Source organism: Ambystoma mexicanum, chromosome 5q (assembly GCF_040938575.1).
Source record: "Ambystoma mexicanum isolate Mex_15411 chromosome 5q, UKY_AmexF1_1, whole genome shotgun sequence".
NCBI lineage: Eukaryota > Metazoa > Chordata > Amphibia > Caudata > Ambystomatidae > Ambystoma > Ambystoma mexicanum.
This window is the reverse complement of record NC_090933.1, coordinates 755,570,671-755,590,318: the sequence shown is the minus strand read 5'-3', so window position 1 is coordinate 755,590,318 and position 19,648 is coordinate 755,570,671. Positions and strand designations below refer to the sequence as shown.

Here is a 19,648-nt window from a genome sequence, read left to right as displayed (position 1 = left end):
GGCCGGGGTCTGGAAATCCATACCCGCCGCCAGATGTGCGCGGGTGCCCCACCACCGGATCGCTCATCGAAAGGTCTCGTTGAGTGAGATCTTGTCTTCGAAGTTGCCCGTCGCTTACATCCAACAGGCGTCGAGGAACTCCTGCAGTGGTCGCATCTGTCGTCTGCAAAGGCACACAAGGTAAATGCAGGAGGACATCATGCCAAGCAGGGACTTGACAGACCTCACCTTGGCCAAGTCCATGGTCGACAGCCGTTGCACCTTGCCTAGGATGGCCTTCGTCCTCTCCTCTGACAGAGACGCTAGTCGCGCCACTGTATCGAGCTTGGCTCCCAGGAACAGGGCGACATGCGACGGTACCAGGTGGGATTTTGTGAAGTTGATTGAAAATCCTAGATCCGTGAGCAGTTGGACGGTCTTCCTTGTGTGTTCGACTGCGAGTTCCCTTGACTCCGCCCGGATTAGCCAGTCGTCCAGATGAGGGTAGACGAGGATCCCCTGTAGGCGCAGCCGTGCCGCCACTCGTTAGTCCGAAGGGAAGGGCCTTCAACTGGTAGTGCCGTCCTTGGACTACGAATCCTTCAATGTTTTCTCAAGATGGGGATGAGAAAGTAGGCGTCCTCCAAGTCCAGCGACGATAGGAAGTCACCTTCCTCCAGTTGCCCCAACACATGCTGGAGGGTAACCATCCAGAACTTCTGGGACCTGATGTACTGGTTAAATGACAAAGGTCCAGGATGGGTTGCCAACCGCCGGTCTTTTTCCTTACGAGGAAGTACCACAAGTATACTCCGGAGCACCGGAGCCTCTTTGGGACGAGTTCGATGGCTCCCTTCTTTAACATTGCTCGTACCTCCAGAAGTAAGGTGGGTTTTAGGCTCTAGGAATGGAACCTGCCAGTGCTAAGCTCCAATTATATTGTTGTTGCAAGTTTAGGCAAGATCACAGGAGCGGTCTTGGGGTTTAGCCTAAGCCCCAGTTTGGTAAGTTGAAAGAGAAGGGTTTGTTGCTCCCGGCTATCTTGCTAAAAATAAATATTTTCAACGCTTTGGTTGGTACGAAGTTAATTCGTTTATTGTTCGGTGTTTTCCGGTGATTGTTTCTAAATACATGTGTTTATGAGAAACACTATTAAGAACTTTGTTAAGCAAGTTGAGGTCAGCCGACACGTGTTTCGACCTTACGGTCGTTCTCAAGGCCAGTTGCGGTTTGCTGTGTGCCCTCCGTGGGGTTCTGTATTGTAAACTGTCCTTTACGGCAGCAGAGCACCGCCGGGGACGCCAGACAAAGCATACAGGGCCCAACAGGAGCCAGGACTGCCGTAAAGGACAGTTTACAATACAGAACCCCACGGAGGGCACACAGCAAACCGCAACTGGCCTTGAGAACGACCGTAAGGTCGAAACACGTGTCGGCTGACCTCAACTTGCTTAACAAAGTTCTTAATAGTGTTTCTCATAAACACATGTATTTAGAAACAATCACCGGAAAACACCGAACAATAAACGAATTAACTTCGTACCAACCAAAGCGTTGAAAATACCTCCAGAAGTAGTTGTGGGACGTGGTTTTCCTTTCTGGCCACTGGTGGAATACGAGAGCACTTTCTTAGAAATTCCAGTGTGCGCCCGCGGGCCAGAGCATCCAGCACCCAACGGTCGGTGGAGATGGACTCCCACACTCTGACGAAGTTCGCCAGCCGGCCTCCCACCGGGGTGTTCCACCTGAAGGGCAGCACTGTGTGCTCTGTGCTACTCAGGCCACCACACTCTTACACAAGGGTGGGCTGTCTTTGTCTCACTGTTGTTCACACTGCTTTTCAGCAGCACTTATCCACTGGGGGCCTCTCCCATTCAGGGAGCCCCCCCCTCCCCACATGTGTTCCTCTCGCTTCATGGGCCTGCCCTTCTGCAGATGGGTCTAGTCTGCTCCGTAGCTTCAGGCAGGGGGGGGGGGGGCCCTGCCACTGTGTACCTTCTCTCTGTGCTGCGCCAGCTACAGGCCCCCCTCTGCTCCACACCTGCTAATAATATTCCCAGTGAGTTGGGGCCTTTTTCTTTCCTCCCGGGGGCCACCTTGTTGCTGTTGGGGCAGGGGTGAAACTTGCTCCTTGCCCATTCAGTGACGCTGAACTGGAGCACCACTGCACAGTGAAGTTCCACTGCAGGCCACTGCCCCTCCAGACAGAGCGATCCCTGCCTACGGCACGCTGTGTCACTACTTTCCACCAGTGCCTGTCTTGCACACTGCTCCTCGGCTCCGGAGCCCTCCTCCACCTATGAAGCTCCAGAGCCGGCCTGGGCACACAGATGGGCCGCGTGCTGGCCTCTCTTTTTCCGGTTCCTCGACGACTCCCGCACCGCCGTACCCCGGCCCAGCCGCTCGGGGCTCCGCTAAAAGGCCTTCATTTTGGTTGTTATTATGTGGGTGTCCACACTCCCTGTGCACTCACCCGCCGCCTGGGGGAAGGCAAATCTACTTAATCCGCTTTTGTCACCATTAGAAGTGGGCCCGGCACGTGCTGTGATCAGCACGTCTTCCCCCAGAGAGTGGCCATCTTGGAATGCAGCATCTGCATTTTAGCAGGTAAATAACTGTTGGCCCAGTCACTGTGCTCTGCCTCTAGGCACTCCACCAATGCCAAAGGATGTGGGACAGTCTTACTGTGGTGTTTGGGGGTGCCCAGTCAGTATCCTGGTCGTACCTTTTAAGTTGTAAAAGCACTGCAAGGGACATAGAGCACGTTTATATTTTCTTTAGGAGTCCTTGTCTGATGTTTTTCCTTTGAAGAGGCCAGCCATGTGGTGAGCTCAGCGTATACTTTTGATGCTGTTATAATTTTAAAAACATTAATGTTATAGACTGCGCTATATTTAGATAAATAGCACTGGCACACATATTTAATAGTTGGGCTACATCAGTGATGGAGATAATTGCTGTATTACACCCTCACTCTGAGCTGGTTAGAATTACTGGACTTGTGTTTGAAGGAGTCATTTCAGTTGTCTTTAACAGCCACTTAAGTATTTTGTAGGTGGAGCACAAGGGTGGGGCCCACCATGCAACTCCTCCACCAGCTGCCTAAACAGAGACACGCAACTCACCATAACATTGCAAGGGACTGGGAGATGGGGCTGGGTTGTGACAGGTAGAAAGAGGATAGCCTGGGATCGAGCAAATCCCAAGTCCAACATCAGGGTTCCTTTTCACCAGAGAGTATGAAGGCGGGGCAAAAGCCCCATAGAAAGCAGAGTCTATGCCAGAAGCCTGTGGGAGTTAGGAGTATACGATCACTCAGAGACAGATGGAGAGGAGAAGGAGCTAGCACACGTGATAAGCAGAAGGCAGTAGACGAAAGAAGACACCCAGGAGGCTGGGGTAAGCAGGAGACATGCTGTGCCGCCAACATAGCAAGATCTATTGTTAACAGATCTCTCTCTTCTGGCACCTTCTCAGCAGAATTCAAGGCCTGCTAGATCAAGACCATGCTCAGAAAGCCCTCACTCGACCCCCTGGTCCTGACCAATTACAGACCCATCTCAAATAACTGATTCATAGCTAAACTAATCGACTGAAAAGCCTACTCCCAACTATGACATTTCCCAGAATACAACCAAATCGTTGAACCTTGCCCAATCCCGCTTCAAGTCCCTAAGAGCAACTGAATTGTACCTAATCTCCATCTGAGATGACCTTAAAAAGCACTCAGACAGTTGTGCCACACTAATTCTACTCGACCTCTCAACAGTCGTCGACACGGTTGACCACCCCACCCTTAAGGACAGACTACGCTCTCTCTGCATTAGGGATGCAGCTCTTAACTGGATAACCTCCTTTCTTTCCAACAGATTCCAAACAATACACATGTCTCCTTTATCCTCGACTCCCGCACTATCATCAATGGAGTGCCACAGGGTGTCTACCTCTCCCCTCTGCTCTTTAACCTCTACCTGAGGCGCCTCCCCAAACTCATCCAATCCTATGGACTTCCCTGCTAGAACTACACAAACACCTAAATCATCTTCAAGATCTCAAAAGAAAACGTCTCCGCCTGCCCCGATCCTGCATCATGACTCTCAGAAATCAAACACTGGATGACTGCTAACCACCTCCTTCCCAAATCAGGAAAAACTGAGTTAATGCTCTGCGGGAAGACTCCCTTTTCCCCCAACCCACCCTGTGGCCGCTCGCTTTAGGCCCCTACACCCCATCACCTCCAACTAAGTAATAAACCTTGGATGCATCATGGATGCTAACCTGACCCTATCACATCAATTCCGAGGCAAAACGTTTCTACCTACACATGACATTCTCCACCACATCTCTGCGATCGTTGCCATCGTCCTCTCACGCTTAGACTATGCCAACGCTTGATACCTGGAGCCCCCCGCATCACAACTAAGAAAACTCAGAGTACAAAACACTGCAGCAAGGCTCGCCCTTGGCCCCACAGAACACACCACACCCACCCTTTGTGTCCTTCACTGGCTGCCGATCGGGCGACCATCCACCTTCAAGGCAATGTGCTTCACCCACCGAGCTCTCCACGACACAGAACGGAGTATCTGCAACAAACTGTGACAAATCCTGAGATGCCGTGTCTTCTCTCCGAGGGGGAGCCTCTTCTCATGAGGCCAGGGCGGTGAGGCTGCCATCCGAAAGTCCTCATGGGGGTGGTACTCAGCAGGAGGAGCTCATGGGGAGAGACTCCCCTGTGGGATCAGGGAGGAGGTCTATGGAAGATGCGGTACAGCACCCCTCAGCCTCCACCCACTTCCTTTACCTCCCCTCAGTCTGTGAAGCCCACCTTCTCATCCCCCATTTCCAGACCTCTACCCAACTCCTGCATACCCCCTTGTCCCATGCCACACATATTACACTCTCCCATGCATGTTTGTGAGGTTGATAAAACAGCGTCACTGAGACGAGGAAGAGTAGCGATAACTTGACTATGGGCCTCATTACGAGTTTGCAGGCATACAGTAAAAATGATAAGTTACTCACTGTAGTGACTAACGTACTCCTAGTCTATAGTCCCCTTTCCTCCATAATGTATGGGCATCCCTTGCTAGGGACAAGAGACAGAACCTTTTTCACCAGAAAAATCCTCTTCCCCTTTAAATTTAGATGCGCGCGGTACTAGGAGCATGCGCTCCCCTGACTCTGCCCAACGGCGCCAATCCTCTTTGGACGTATGGAGGAAAGGGGACAATGGAATAGTAGTTAGTCACTACAGTGAGTAACTTATAATTACTCCTATGTCCAGTCTCCTTTCCTCCATGCTGTATGGGCGATTACAACTGAATGTAGCCCTAGCGTGGAGAGTTGCCCCTTTTGAGAAAACAAGTTCCACAACACTGCCTTGGCAAATGCCGTGTCCGACCTAGCGTTGGCATCCAAGCAGTAGTGCTTGTAGAAGGCAGAGGGAGTAGCCCACGTAGCCGGCTTTGCTGATAACCTGCCATGGAACATGTCTTTGGAAAGCTACCGATGTGGCCTTAGATCGGATGGCATGGGCATGCCTGTTTGCTGGCAATGACTTGTGCTGCCCCTCATACGCCTCCTTGATGGTCATAACCATCCACCTTGCTATGGAAGCCTTGGAGGCCTGACAGCCTGGTTTTTATCCCCCAAAGGTAATGAAGAGGACATCCAGACAGTGCAATACCCTCTGAGACTCATCCTTACGTTTTGCAATGAATGTCGGTAATACTATCTCCTCATTCAGGTGAAAAGAGGAGACAATCTTAGGTAGAAATGCGGGGTATGTTCTGAGAACCACTTTGTCCTTGTGAAATGTAGTACATGGCTCTAAAGCCACCAGCGCCTGGATTTCGCTAATTCAGCGTGCCAAGGTAAAGCTCACTAGCACACTAGCAGGGCCATCTTGATGGTAACTAGCCTGATGTCCACGGATGCCATAGGTTCAAATGCTTTATGCGCCAGAGCGCCCAGGACCACATTAAGGTCCCACAATGGGTGTTGTTTCTTGATAGGTGGATACAGTCTAGGCAGACCCACCAAGTACCTCTCAACCACCGGATTCGAGGTTGAAAAGACTTTCTCGCCAGAGTTCTTGTAGGCCCCAATGGCCCCCAGATATGTGCGGCATGTGTCTACCTGCACCCCTAAATGGGTGAGGTGCACTGAGAAGAATAGAACGTTGTCCAACGAGCAAGTAAATGGATCAATTTCCTATGATTCTACCCAGTGACAGAACCCGGTACACTTGCTTTTGTACTGGCTCCTGGAAGCGTTGCTCCTAGCCCCTTGCATGATAGCCAGGTTAGCCTGTGACAGGTGCAGATGCTTCAGGGTAACCTGTTCAGGATCCATGCTACAAGGGCTAACTTCTGTGGGGTGGGGCGAACCACTGTGCCCCTTGCTGGAAGAGTAGCTATGTTGAGCCGGGCTGATCCGACTGACTGAGAAGTTCCGAGAAGCAGGGTTTTGCGGGCCACCATGGCGCTGTCAATCAGGATGAGCCGAAGACCCCACAATTCCCTGACCCTGCAGATGACCCTGTGCACCAGGGGAGTGGGGGGGAGGGTCGGAGCGTAAACGTTCATGTTGTTCCAGGGAGCTGCATTGCGTCACCTAACGAAGCCCTGCCTTACCTCAGCCAGGAGGTGAACTGAGGCCATTTCCTGTTGGTACTGGTGGCAAAGAGGTCCACCAGCAGATGATCCCACCTGGTGAAGATCTCCTGAAGGACCTCCTCATTCAATTGCCATTCATAGTAGTCTAAGCCCAGCCTGCTGAGCCTGTCCGGCTCTAGGTTAGACTCCCCCAGGAGGTGGATTGCCAACCAGTGCATGTTGTTCACCCAAGCCCACTCCCAAATGTCCATCGACAGTCTGCAGAGGGGAGGAGACCTGGTGCCACCCTGCTTGTTGATGTAATACATGCAGGTGGAGCTGTCTGTCTGGATGAGAATAGACTTGCTGGTGATCATGGGAAGGAAGGCTTTAAGGGCAAGCCAGATCGCCATCATCTCAAGCCAGTTGATGTGCACCAGCAGCTCGTGACGTGACCATACTCCATGGACCCTGTGGCTGTCAAGGGTAGCCCTCATCCCTCTAGGGCTGAGTCTGTGGTAATGGTGACCTGAGGTGGCAGCTGCCAGAAGGGCCTGCCCATCTGCTGGTTGATGTCTGTACTCCACCAGACTAGATCCTGGCGGAGATGTTGTGGTATGCTGACCTGCTTCGCCTGAGATCCCTTCTCTTGATTCCAGGTGGCTGAGAAGTGCAGCTGCAGCCTCCTCATTACGAGCGTCGCATGTGGCACTGCGAGGAGACATGCAGCCATGACTCCCAACATGTGTTGGTACTACCACGCCAAAGTCATTGCTCTGCTGAGAAAATGTCCAGTGGCCCTCTTGATAGCTGCAATCTTGTCCGCTGAGGGGAAGATCCTCTCAGACCTTGAGTCCCATATAAGGCCTAGTTCAGTGGGCAATAACTGACTTTTTGAGATTGATAGAAAATCCCAGGTTGTATAGTGTATCCATGAGGACGGAGGACGTGTGCTGGACCGCCTCCGGAGATCTCGCCCTGACTAGCCAGTCGTCTAGATATACAAATGTGATGGCCCTGTGCCCCGAGTAGGGCTGCCACTGCGTTCATTAGCCTTGGAAAGACCCTAGGGGCCGAATTGAGTCCAAAGGGTATTGAAAGTGAAAACCCATGATCCTGAACCTCAGGAAGGACAGATGGGTTTCCCAGATCGGGACATGTAGGTAGGCATTCCTCAGATCCAGGGAGAACATCCAGTCTCCAACACAATGTCTCTGATATGAAGGCTGGGGTAACCATCTTGAACTTTTGTAGGTGAAGGGAAAGGTTCAAGGAGGAAAGGTCCAACACAACTCTAAGGCCACCCTGATTCTTTTTGTGTATGATGAAAATCCGTGAATAGAAGCCCAGGCCCCGCTGCAAGGCTGGGACTTCCTCCACTGCCCAGCTCGCTGCGAGCCAGCGGATTTCCGCCAGCAGAGTTGCTATACCAATCTGCGGGAGCGGAGGGGAGGAAGGCGGAGAAGGAGGAATCGGGGGCCGGAAGCCTGTGGATATCACAGAGGATCCATGGGTCCCTGAACTTTGTCTGCCAGCAGTGTACGTAAAGGGCAAGCTTGCCCCCCCCCCCACCGGATGAGCCTGTCACAACTTCTCCCCCCCCCTGAGGCTCGGGCTGAGGAGGGGGGACTGTAAAACCCTTGTTAGCCGCCTTGTGCTGTTTGCACCTGTGCTGGTTAGGGGTTCTGTCCGGTTGTCTGGACCATCTCTCCTGAAAGCCCCTAAAGCCGCTGAAGGACCGACCTTTGTCTGAGCGCTGGTGTGTTTGGCTGTAGGTCTTGGGTGTGGACTTAGTAAGAATAAAGATTTCGCTGTCTGGGAGCGATTCTTTTTCTTATCAAGTTCCTCATCCGTGTTTGAATGGAACAGGCCACCCCACTCGAAAGGCAGGTGTAGTATGCACTCCTGCTCATCTGGGTTGAATTTTGTCGTCTTGAGCCAAGCCATCCTTCTCATGTCTGTGACAATACAAATGGCTCAGCCTGATGTGTCAATGTGGGCCAACGTGGACTCCATTACATCTTGTGCCACAATTTTGGCCTCCGCCAGCCCAGCCTTGAAGCAAGCCTGGCTGCGGGTGGGCTGCTCAGGAAGGAAATCTGCAATTTCCCGCCACAGCTTCTGGTTGACAGCCGCCATCATGGTGTCAGAATTGGCCTGGTGCAGGTGGAGAGTAGCGTTAGAGTACATTTTCTTCCCGAACGCCTCCAAGAGCTTTTTCTCCTTGCCGAGGAGTGCAGATATCTAAGCCACCGAGGAGGATTGTGGCTTAGAATATAGTGATGCTGCCGCTATCACTGCGGTGTGCAGATCGGGGTGCGCCGACAATAGGAGGGTGTTCCCTTCCGTTTGCACGTACTTAGCGTTGAGACGCCTGTTGGTAGGCTGGGTAGCGTGTGGCTTGAGCCAACCTTTTTTTGCTAATGCTTTAACATCCTTTTGAAGTGGAATTCCAGTTCTAGTAGGAGGACAAAGCGTAAGAACTTCAGCCAGTATCCCCACCTCCGGTTGCTCCACCTGTGGCTGTGTGATTCCTAGGTACTCAGCCAGGCCTGATCTCTGAAGGGAAAGGGCACCCGGTTAGCTGCCATTTTGTATGGCCTAGCGGCCATTTTGTTATTCTCTGTGCCACGTGCCTGAGTCATGGTACTTGCTGAGCTGGGGCCGGCCTCCACCAGTACGCTGAGAGGTGGTTGTTGCAACCGTTCCTGCACCTCAGGTCAAGACCTGTTAAGCAGAGTGCCCTCGGCCATGGTGCTGGTAGTGCTTCGTGCAGGCGCCCCCTCAGAGATGGGTCCGATGTTAGGACGTAGCCCTCTCGTGTTGGGACCCGGTAATAGAGCCTTGTGGACCCTCAGTGGCAGCACCTGTAGGATCTTGCCCCCCCTCAGCCTGGGGGCCAGTAGCTGGAGCAGCCTCAGTATTCCTGCTGGTTTTAGGACCAGAGAGGTCCCTCCCGCTTGGGTGCCCCCCAGGGAAAGGAGTCACCCTTGCGGGGCGGAAGAGAATAGGGCACTTACCTTGGGCCTGGTCTTCCGTTTTACAAATGCCAGAGTCAAGGTGTTGCCCACAGTACAGCCGTCCCAGACATGGTCTGTGCCAAGGCACCGGAGGCAGATGGTGTGGGGGTCAGACGTTGGGAAGGGACCCTCACAGGCTGGACACCTGCTGAAACCTGCTGTTGCCGACATGCGCCGTGGCGCCAGAGGACAGAGCAGTACCCAACAATAGAATAGAATGGAACAAAGAAGACAAGAATAATTCTCTGGGGAAGAGCGCATGGAATTACAAGGCCGGAGGACTAAGTCTGCAGTGCTGGTGAAAGCAGTACGTTCCAGTTGAGGACTGGGGAGTGGCGCCAATGGGCAGAGTCAGGGGAGCACATGCTCCCAGGGCCGCGCCCCCGCATGCATCTAAATTTAAAGGGGAAGATTATTTTGTGGTGAAAAAAGTTCTGTCTCCCGTCCCTAGCGAAGGTCACCCATACAGTATGGGGGAAAGGTGACATGACGTAGGAGTAGTGCCGGTAATACCGTTTACCAGAACCTTTACTGGTGCGGCCAAGGAGGAGTTTGCTGGAACACAGTTGCCAGAATTACCAGCACCAAATCATTTCACCCGGAATTATACCGGCAATAAAAATACTGGATGGGCCAGAAACCTATGCCGGTAATACCAGCCCAATGGTACCATCGGCATATCACAAGATTGGAGTTGCTGGTATTACCAGCAGATATTTGCTAGTTATACCGGCAAAACCAAGGAAGACCTAACACCTCAGAGCAGTCAGTAAACAGCCAGAGGTGAAGGAAATAAGGCCACAGCTACACCCAATCCACCCAGGTGCACCCAATGCACACAGAAAGAGTACAAAAGGGCCACACCTTCTCCAAAAACACTTTCCAACACAACAATGCTGCCAGTCATTGTTGCAAACATCGAGCTGGAGGCGCTGCATGCCAATCTACAGCTGCGCGGGGGCGGGGCAAGTGGAGAGCCAGCAGAGACAACAGGAAGCCGGGGAGAGGAGGAGGAGGATGATGGTGATGCAGGTGGCAATGCAAAGGCTCAGGAACAGCATGGCAACCGCACAGTCAGATACCAAAATGCAATGTGTGTTTGTCGTGGGCAATTATTTCCACGTCAGACCGGACAACCCTTTGCAATACGCATGCAAGGACTGGGATGTGAAACAATGTGGCACAGTGTAAAATGGGGCATGCATGCAAAGATTGACCATTGACATGCCACGTGACCGGCAATACTACTGGTGGGTATCATGAGTCACACCTGTGTCATTCCCGCTTGTAGGTGACTCTGGATACCCACTGCTTCTGTGGCTGATGACCCCTCTGAAGAATCCCCTAACACTGCAGGAAATGTCATAACAGAGCCCACGTGAGGACTAGGGTGGCCATTGTGCAGACCTTCGACCTCGTGAAGGCTGATTCAGATGCCTACACTGGTCTGGGGATGCAATGATGTACAGGCGAGACAATGCAGGACAGATATTCCTGGCCTGAGGAATGTTGCAGAGCATCTGCATCAGGTGCGACATACCCCTGCCCTCAGAACTGGGCATGCCCCCCCCAGAGGATGATGCAGCGTCAGCTGGTCCCATGGATGTGCACACTGAGTGCATGTAGGCCAGGGCTGGGTGCATGGCCCGACAAGAACTGCTTGTGAACTTTGAGTTTACTCTCCACTCTGCACACCCCTTGCACCATAGTAAGCCCGGTACGAAAAGCCTGGAGGATGCGGTTTGCTGCTTTTAACTTGTGAGTTCACCATTGCTTTGTTTCCTGGGGTTCTACCTTTAAATACCTGTGGCAGAGACAGCACATGTTATAAAAGAGGCCAGTCTAACCCGTGTGGCGTACCCAGGTAGGAAAAAACTGGAGGACGGTGTTTGCTGCCGTTTGCTGAATGTTTGCCAAGCAGAAGTTATGTTAAACTATAGTGTTGGGCTACTATGTCACTGAGCACTTTTCATCTTAAATAATTCCACATTGCGTGAGCATGGCTGGTCAAAACGTGGGACCCAGTATTCGAGCCTTGAAAGAGAGCTCACCTCTCTGTCCACTGTCTGAACTCAGCTACATTTAAGCCTGTATTCATAATGGTTGTTGTTGCGTCTTGTAAATAATATGCACCATTACAGTAAACACTTAAAAAAAAAAAAAAAAAAAAAAAAAAAAAAGGAATGTCCAGTCATTGCTTCAAGTGAAATGTTTTGTACTGAAATGTAAATAGTGCCAACCCCAAACTCCCCACAGCCGTCGGCCTCTCAACCCCCCTCCTGCCATATGGTAGTCTTTTCTTTGCTGGCTGGTTTTTCAGTGGTCAGATGGAGGTTCTGAAGCAAAGACTGAAAAGACACTTTTGAGGGTTCAAATGAGAAAGGTTCATGGTCAAGAACCTGCTACACGTGGTTGAAATCGGCGACAGTTAATTTAAAATTGTTTCGAATGGATCGTGTCCTCCCGCATATTCCTCATTTTATGTTAATTATGCTTCCAGCTTTAGCTGCTTCGAAGAATACAAATTCGACAAGGGCCACTGTGTGCTGTCTCGTCAATGACGTTGACAGTTGAACCGAGGCCCTCGATGTCCCTCGAAGGCCTCTGTTCGACTGTCGACATCATCATCAATATAAATAGCGCACGCAGCGCCTGTTGGCTTCAGTTCGATTTTTCCGAGCTGACCCTTCAAAGAATTACAGTGCGCTTCGTTTTTTCAGTGAACTTCATCAGCTATTTTCGATCAACGAAAATGTCTTCCCACAGGCTTCAGGAAGTGCCAAGACTGTGGATCGAAGATGTTGATCACGGACCCCGACCGCATATGTCTGTGGTGTCTTGGTACGGGTCACCATACCTCCAACTGTAACTCCTGTCAGGTGATGATCGAAAAGGCTCTGAGGGAGCGTAAAGGTAAATTAGCGGTGGGGAGGTTGCCTTAGAAGTCGTCTTCGAAGAGCTCAAAAAGTCGTTGAGTCGAGGGATTCTACGCGATGGAAAATGTCTAAAAGATATCGATCGAGAAGTCGATCGTGCCATTCTTTGACGTCTTCTTCGAAGAAGGCCAAGAACGGCATCACAGGTCACCTTTGACCTCTAGTGATACCTCGACCAAGGTAATCAAATGTCCAACTAAGTCGGACTCCCCAGCAAAATGGGATGTGTTTCGTAAAGAAATGCTTAAAGTCTTCGAGAATGCGGGCCCAGCCTCCTTGAAGGACAAGCAGAAAGCCCATGCCTCCGTCGATCTGCATCAAGACGACAAAGTTAAGTCGAAGACGAAATCTTCAAAACCTAGCCATAAGCCGGTACAGCATCAATAAAAATATCGATCTAATGTGAAATCCTTCGAAAAAGCAGAAAAAGTCGACAACGCTGACACCTTCGCTAACACCGTTGGCGTCAGTGTCGAAGTCGACAAAATCGAATCAGACTTCAAAGTCGTGGCAGAAGATTACTTCGAATTTGTCGAAGCCAACCTTAACCCAGGAAAAGGTTTTCAAACTCTTGCCAAAGAAAGACTTTAAGTCTTTAACCACCATCTAGGACGCTAATGAACCTTCAGATGATAACACCACCATTTGGGTTACAATATGGCACGCCTAATGTGCCAGAGGAATTCATCTCAGAAGAGTCTAGGTTTAAAGACTTGTAAGATAACCATCAGTCAGCCAGTAGTTTAGATACCTCTCCCGAACTGGCATTTGGTAAACCAGACCCTACTGACCACGCTGACTCCTCATATAGGAAGCTGATGAGCAAGGTGATTGAGTTTTTAGGTTGGAGCAGTCCTACTCCTTTTGAGCAGGATGACCCGACAGATATTTTGGATCAGGGTCCCCAAAAAGATCAAATTATGGCATTTCACACTGCACTACAAAAAAGGGTCTCAGCAAATTGGGAGACACCAGAGACTGCGGCTGCAGTGAATACACATTTTGCTAGAAAATATAGGCCATCCAGCAGTGCCCCAGAGTTCTTAACAAAACATCCAACACCAGAAAGTTTGGTGGTTCAAGCTGCTACATCTACTAAGCAGTCAGCATACCCCTCTATACCTCCCGATAGGGATGATAAGAGAGTAGATGCCTGGGCGAGAACATTATTTACTGCTGGTAGTATGGCATTAAAGTCAACTAACTCAACGTGTACCTTGTCAAGGTTTACGTTTACTCTGTGGGACTGCATAGCTATGACGGCCCACCACATCCCGAAAGGTGAAGAAAGAGACGGCTTCCTGGCTATCATCATGCATGGTAAGGAGGCAATGGGTGAATGCCTGCAGTCAGGTCTGGATACCGCAGACAGCATCAGCAGATCCAATGCAACTAGCACAGTGTTGCACAGATTTGCATGGTTGAGGAAGTCCAGATTTACGCCAGATGTGCAGTCTAGACTCCTCAGTATGCCTTTTGATGGCTCTAGGCTTTTTGGCAGCAAGGCTGATGAGAGTTTAGAAAGCTGCAGACCTCGAAAGCGGCGGCTAAATCCCTTAGCGCCGTCATTAGACAGCCTCAACACCAGAGGTTGAAGTGGGCAGGAGCGGTCGGGAGCGGTGCTCCTATACTTTTTATTTTTAAGTTTTACTGTTCCTATACCTTTATTTGAAAAAGAAACCTTTCTGGAATGGTTTAGTTTTAAAGTAAAAGTGTAGGAAGAATTTGAAGCTTGCAGTGCAGTGCTCTGAATATTCCCATGAATAGCAGGTGTGTGTGTTTGGGGGTTGGATTGTGCGAGGGAGGGGGTGCAGCAATGGGGTTTGTGAGGAGCGGGGCAGACCAGCATGGAACATAGTTCCACTACTTCTTTTCGTACTCTTCGACCACTGCTCAACACCTCTACTCCGGTTCATCTTCTTGGACGGTTAAGTCCTTTCGATTCTACTCCTCATTTGGAAGTGGACAAGCCAGTCAAAGAAGTCAGAGAAGATTCCCTCTTGGTGGACAAGGGAGAGGTGCTAAGCCAGCTCAAGCAGTGTCAGTTTTACTTGAGCCGCCTCAAAACCACTCTGAGGCCTTGACTCGTAAGACCCCGGTGGGAGGCAGACTTACTCAGGATCTGAAAGAATGGCAGGGCATTATTTCAGATGCTTGGGCACTGGAAACTGTAGTCCAAGGTTACTGCCTTCCTTTTAAAAAAAGGCCTCCGGATCATCCACCGGGGAACAACTCTTTCAAAGTTCTGGATCCGCTCCTTGTGCAGGATACTTTGACCCTGCTAGAGAAAGGTGCTACAGAACCAGTACCTGTAATGGAGAGGAACAAGAGTTGGTACTTCCCATACTTTGATTCCCAAAAAGGACGGAGGATTGAGACACATCTTGGACTTTAGAAACTTGAACAAGTTCCTTAGGAAGGACAAGTTCAAGAGGGTTACTCATTCCCAAGTCCTTCAGGCTCTCCAGCTTCAAGAATAGATGGTGTCATTGGACCTTCAGGATGTTTACTTTCATGTGCCTATCCATCTCAAGCACAGAAACTACCCGAGGTTGGCGGTTCTCATCATCAGTTTCAAATTCTGCCATTCGGGCTGACCTCAGCCCTGCAGGTTTTCACCAAGTTAATGGCGGTGGTGGCAGCGAGTCTCAGGACGGAGGGGATTCACATCTATCCCTACCTGGACGATTGGCTGATCAGGGCACGTTCACCCGGGGCACGTTCACCCGAGCAAGCCAGAGAACATCGCGGCATAACCTGCTACTTTCTCCACAGACTGGGCTTCTCCCACATGATACCATCTCAAAGACTCCAGTTTATTGGAGCAGTCCTGGATGCTTCCCTCCAGGGAATTTCCCCCAAGAGGAGCTCTAGCAGACACCAGTCCCCGTCATTCCTCATGCGATCAGGAGGTTGAGAAAGTTTGGGAAATCCATGATCCCAATTGCTCTGGATTGGGCCAGGAGGACGTGGTACCCGGACCTTCTGGACATGTCCATCTGCCCTCCAATGAAACTTCCACAAAGAGAGGACCTTCCCTCCCAAGCGGAGGGATGGGTTCTCCATCCAGCGGTCAAGACACTCAACCTTCGCACATGGCTTCCGAGAGTTTGAGATACAAGGATTGGGACCTCCCAGACGACGTAATGGAGATCTTGCTTTCGGCCAGAATGCCACCAACAAAATCTTTGTACCGCTGCCGTTGGAACAAGTTCAGAAGTTGGTGCAGGGATAAGAATGTGGATCCCTTTCTATGTGACACAGCTATGGTGCTTTCTTTTTTGTTACATTTGGCCAATCCGGGGCTCCAGATTTGAACAATTAAAGGTTAGCTGGTGGTGCTATATATTTTCAAATGCTCTTCAGAGGAGGATTCATATTTTAAAATCCCTCTGACTGTTCACTTCCTAAAGGATCATACCAACGTATTTCCACCAGTTCCATTCAAAGTCCCTGTATGGGATCTTAACCTGGTGTTAACATTTCTAACATGCATTCCTTTTGAGCCTATACACTCATGCCCATTAAGACTGTTAACCTTGAAAACTGTTTTGCTAATCGCAATAACTTCAGCCTTCATGGTAAGCGAGTTGCAGGCACTTTCCTGTAAACCCCCACATACGGTTTTCTATAAAGACAAGGTTATGCTCAGGATGAAACCTTCTTTTCTACCTAAAGTGGTCTCCGACTTCCACTTGTCGCGAAAGATCATTTTGCCAACTTTCTATCCACCTCCTCATCCTGGAAAGGAGGAGGAAATATTACATAGGCTGGACCCAAAAATAGCTCTCAGTTTTTATATATCAAAAATGGCTACATTTCATCAAAATGAACAATTATTCATTGGCTATACAGGCCCTAAATTGGGTTTAGCCGTTATAAAACAGACCCTATGCAGATGGATCATCCTGGCTATTGGGGAATGTTAAAGGTTAGCGGGCAAAGACACGCCGGAAGGCTTGAGAGCAGATTCCACATGAGGCATGGCAATCTCTGTTGCTCTTCAGAGAGGTGTCCCAGTCAAAGAAATTTTGTCAGAGGCACTGTTCTGCGGCACTTGCTCATCTATACACATGTTTGTGAAACATTACTGCCAGTCAGGAAGGACAATTTGGAAAAGTGGTCCTTCATTCAGTTCATGACAACAGTTAAAACCAAATATAATTTGTACTCCCACGACCAAATTAGTACTGCTTTGGGAGTCTATCATAAGATTAGAAATATGTGGGAGGACACAATCCATTTGAAGAACAAGTTACTTACCTCTGGTAAAGTACTTTGGATTGGATTTTCCTCCTACGTATTCCTCATCTCCTCTCTCAGCCTACCCTGCTGTAGAATTTACGTGTTCTTTCACTTTACACTTTCTTGAAGCCTACGGTCTATGGTACGCCTGGTAATTCTGCTACAGGAGGGGAAAAAACAGAACTGAAGCCAACGGGCTCTGCGGGTGCTATTTATATTGATGATGACGTTGACAGTCGAACGGAGGCCCTCGAGGGACATCGACTCGATGAGACATCACACAGCGCCTTGTGTGGAAAAAAATATATCCTTTATATGTCATGTCCTCCCCCAACATTTTCAGCAAGGTGTCTTCACTGTATACTGTAGCAGTGTAGTGCAACGGAATGCGTTATCAATGCCAGTATCACAATGTGTCTATTGAAAATAATTGTGATGTTAATCAAGTATTTAAACCTGCATTCCAGACCTTAACATGGATTAGAATAAACAAATTATTTCCATAAAAAAATAACCTCACCTGCTTTTGGAGACTTGCAATGGTACTGTTCAGGGTTTCCACTAAGTGACTGTACTGAGAGCTGTGCTCTTTGTGGTTGCTAAGTTCCTCTTGCGTGGACTGCAACTCCTCCGTTAACTGATCCATCAATTCTTCAAAGGTATCCACCTGGTCTTTCTTTTCTGTGCAGTTATTCTGGAGTTTCAGAATCTCCGTCTCTAGGCTATGTATAACTTCGATTTTTTGGGCAATCTGTTAGGTGACAACACAAATTTAGGTAAAGCCATCTTTGATAATGCAAGTTTGTAATTTTTCTACATACAAATTGCAATTACAGAAACACATCAAAAAAGCCATACTGAATCACAATCATCATGTCGTTGGAGGGCTGTGGAATTGTGTCCAGGCACGGAGAGGAAGGGCCCAGCACCTCAATTAAATACGGGCCAGGCCTCACTAGGGCCCCAGCACAGTTGTATGAACATACAACTGTCAGACTGGGACTCTACCAATGATGCCACTTAAGTTCCAAGGGCCTTTACGTTTTTTGTACATTCATAGATTCTGCATACACGGTTCCGTCCCAATATAAAGATGGGCAGCTCCCTAATACTGTGCTCAATCCCATCTACATTTTACGGCAGAAGCCAGAATAGCGTAACAGAGTCACTCAACAATGAGTGAATCCAGTCCCAGTTAGGGATGGGTTTCTAGCGCTGCTCATGAATGGCAAGGTAGTCAAGCAGTACTGTGTGACCCTTCACCATGGCTCAATGCGGGCAGATGCTGGGGTGGGGGTGCAGCATTGATCGACAGGCTGCAGCAATGTTTGTGCTAAGATGTACCTGGGCACAAGGCAACATTCTGGAGGTAATATTAAAGTTCCAGAGGAAACATTTCTGGGTGCAATGCTGAAGGTGCATGGGAGCTTTTTTAGGGTCCATGTAATACTGGACTGAATTTTCTGAACGCAAGGTAATACTGTCACCTTTGCTGAAAGAATCAGTTATTGAAAAGTAAATATATTTCATAGATGGAAGTCATGTCATTCCCTACGAGCGTATGTTAACGAAAGGAGAATGGGCAAGACTGGTGATGTTGTTGCCATTTGTAAGACACTGAGTAATGCTTCCCCAAAAAGTCTAGGCAACTCAACTGAAGAGAGCAGGACCTTAGATTTATTGTCTTTCGCAAATAAATCATTTAATTCATGCACTTGCTACTGTGGTAATGGAACTAGGCGGCCCAGCTTTTCGGTGGCCAGAAGGCCCTGCATAAATGTGTTAAAAAAAAACCTTGTGATCATGCCCAGTCCACTTGCATTATGTGGCTTCACTGCAAGACCTTCACAGAGCATGCTACCATGATCCCTTACTCTTCAAATGCCTCATACTCTTTCTCTGCCACTCTCCCACAAAAACCTTAGCTAGGGGAGCTTCTCGCAAGACAATTGGAGGGTCCTTCACCATTGCCCTTGACATCTGGCTCTAAAGCCAGGCGCTTCAGGTGGGAAGAAGGATTGTATGCTGGTCTAAATACTAAATGTCAGGATGTTGGGGGGGAGGGAGGGGAGGTCCTGCAATTCAAAGTCTTTATCCAGTGAAGAAGAGATGTCAGTGTGGATAAAGTAAATTCATTATTTTAGAGAAGGGCCAGCATGAACAGTCCAAACTCATCTAGCACTGGACTGAATGTGGCTGGAAAAACAAAATCTTCTTTGAAGCTTCTCCAGGACTGGCAGATTATTAGTTTGGAGAGATGTGCCTAGGCTCCATAGTTTTTGTCCTGCTGTCATGCTTCTTTAAACCATATAATGACTTGGAGGGTGCCACTTAGAATGCAGCCTGCTTTGTGTCTGCTTCAGACACACTGGTTCAGACTCCAGATTTTAAGCCTATATTTGAGGGAGTCGGAATCACTCTGTGGATGCAACAACCACTATCCTACCCATGACCCCTTTCATGACTGTAGAAGAGCCAAGTGCCCCTACGGGAAGTCCCGCCCCCATTTTGCCTATATCTTAGCAACCGGAAATTGCGCCATTCCCAAAGCCAATAATGGTACCTATACCGCGAAGATTCCTTGAAACAAGGTATCCATTGAGAAAACCCTATTTGATGTATCTGCAGAGAAATGAGTCTTCTGAAAGAAATTCCGGAAGAAGTGTGAAAATGAGTGAAAGAGAAGACTGGTGACGTCACATGAAGCATAAATGACGCACACGGAAGAGATACCAATGAAGAAGATGAATTGATTGTATAGAATCTGATGATTGCACGTGTAGAGAAGCACTGAAGAAAATGCAAAGCCGTTTTTATAATTGTACAGATGCAGTAACGCAAGAAGAATAAGTAATCATAAGGCTGGCTA

The 19,648-nt window shown here is 49.3% G+C and overlaps 1 protein-coding gene across 3 annotated transcripts in view; it reads right to left on the bottom strand.

Moving 5' to 3' along the window:
* Positions 1-19,648, bottom strand: part of LOC138497642 (polyamine-modulated factor 1-binding protein 1-like) — a 2,990,269-nt gene that overhangs the window by 1,701,074 nt on the left and 1,269,547 nt on the right. For all 3 annotated transcript variants that reach the window (XM_069621239.1, XM_069621237.1, XM_069621238.1), the window contains one exon: positions 17,300-17,530. In XM_069621239.1, the coding sequence (XP_069477340.1) occupies positions 17,300-17,530 (231 nt within the window). The remainder of the gene's footprint in view (positions 1-17,299; positions 17,531-19,648) is intronic.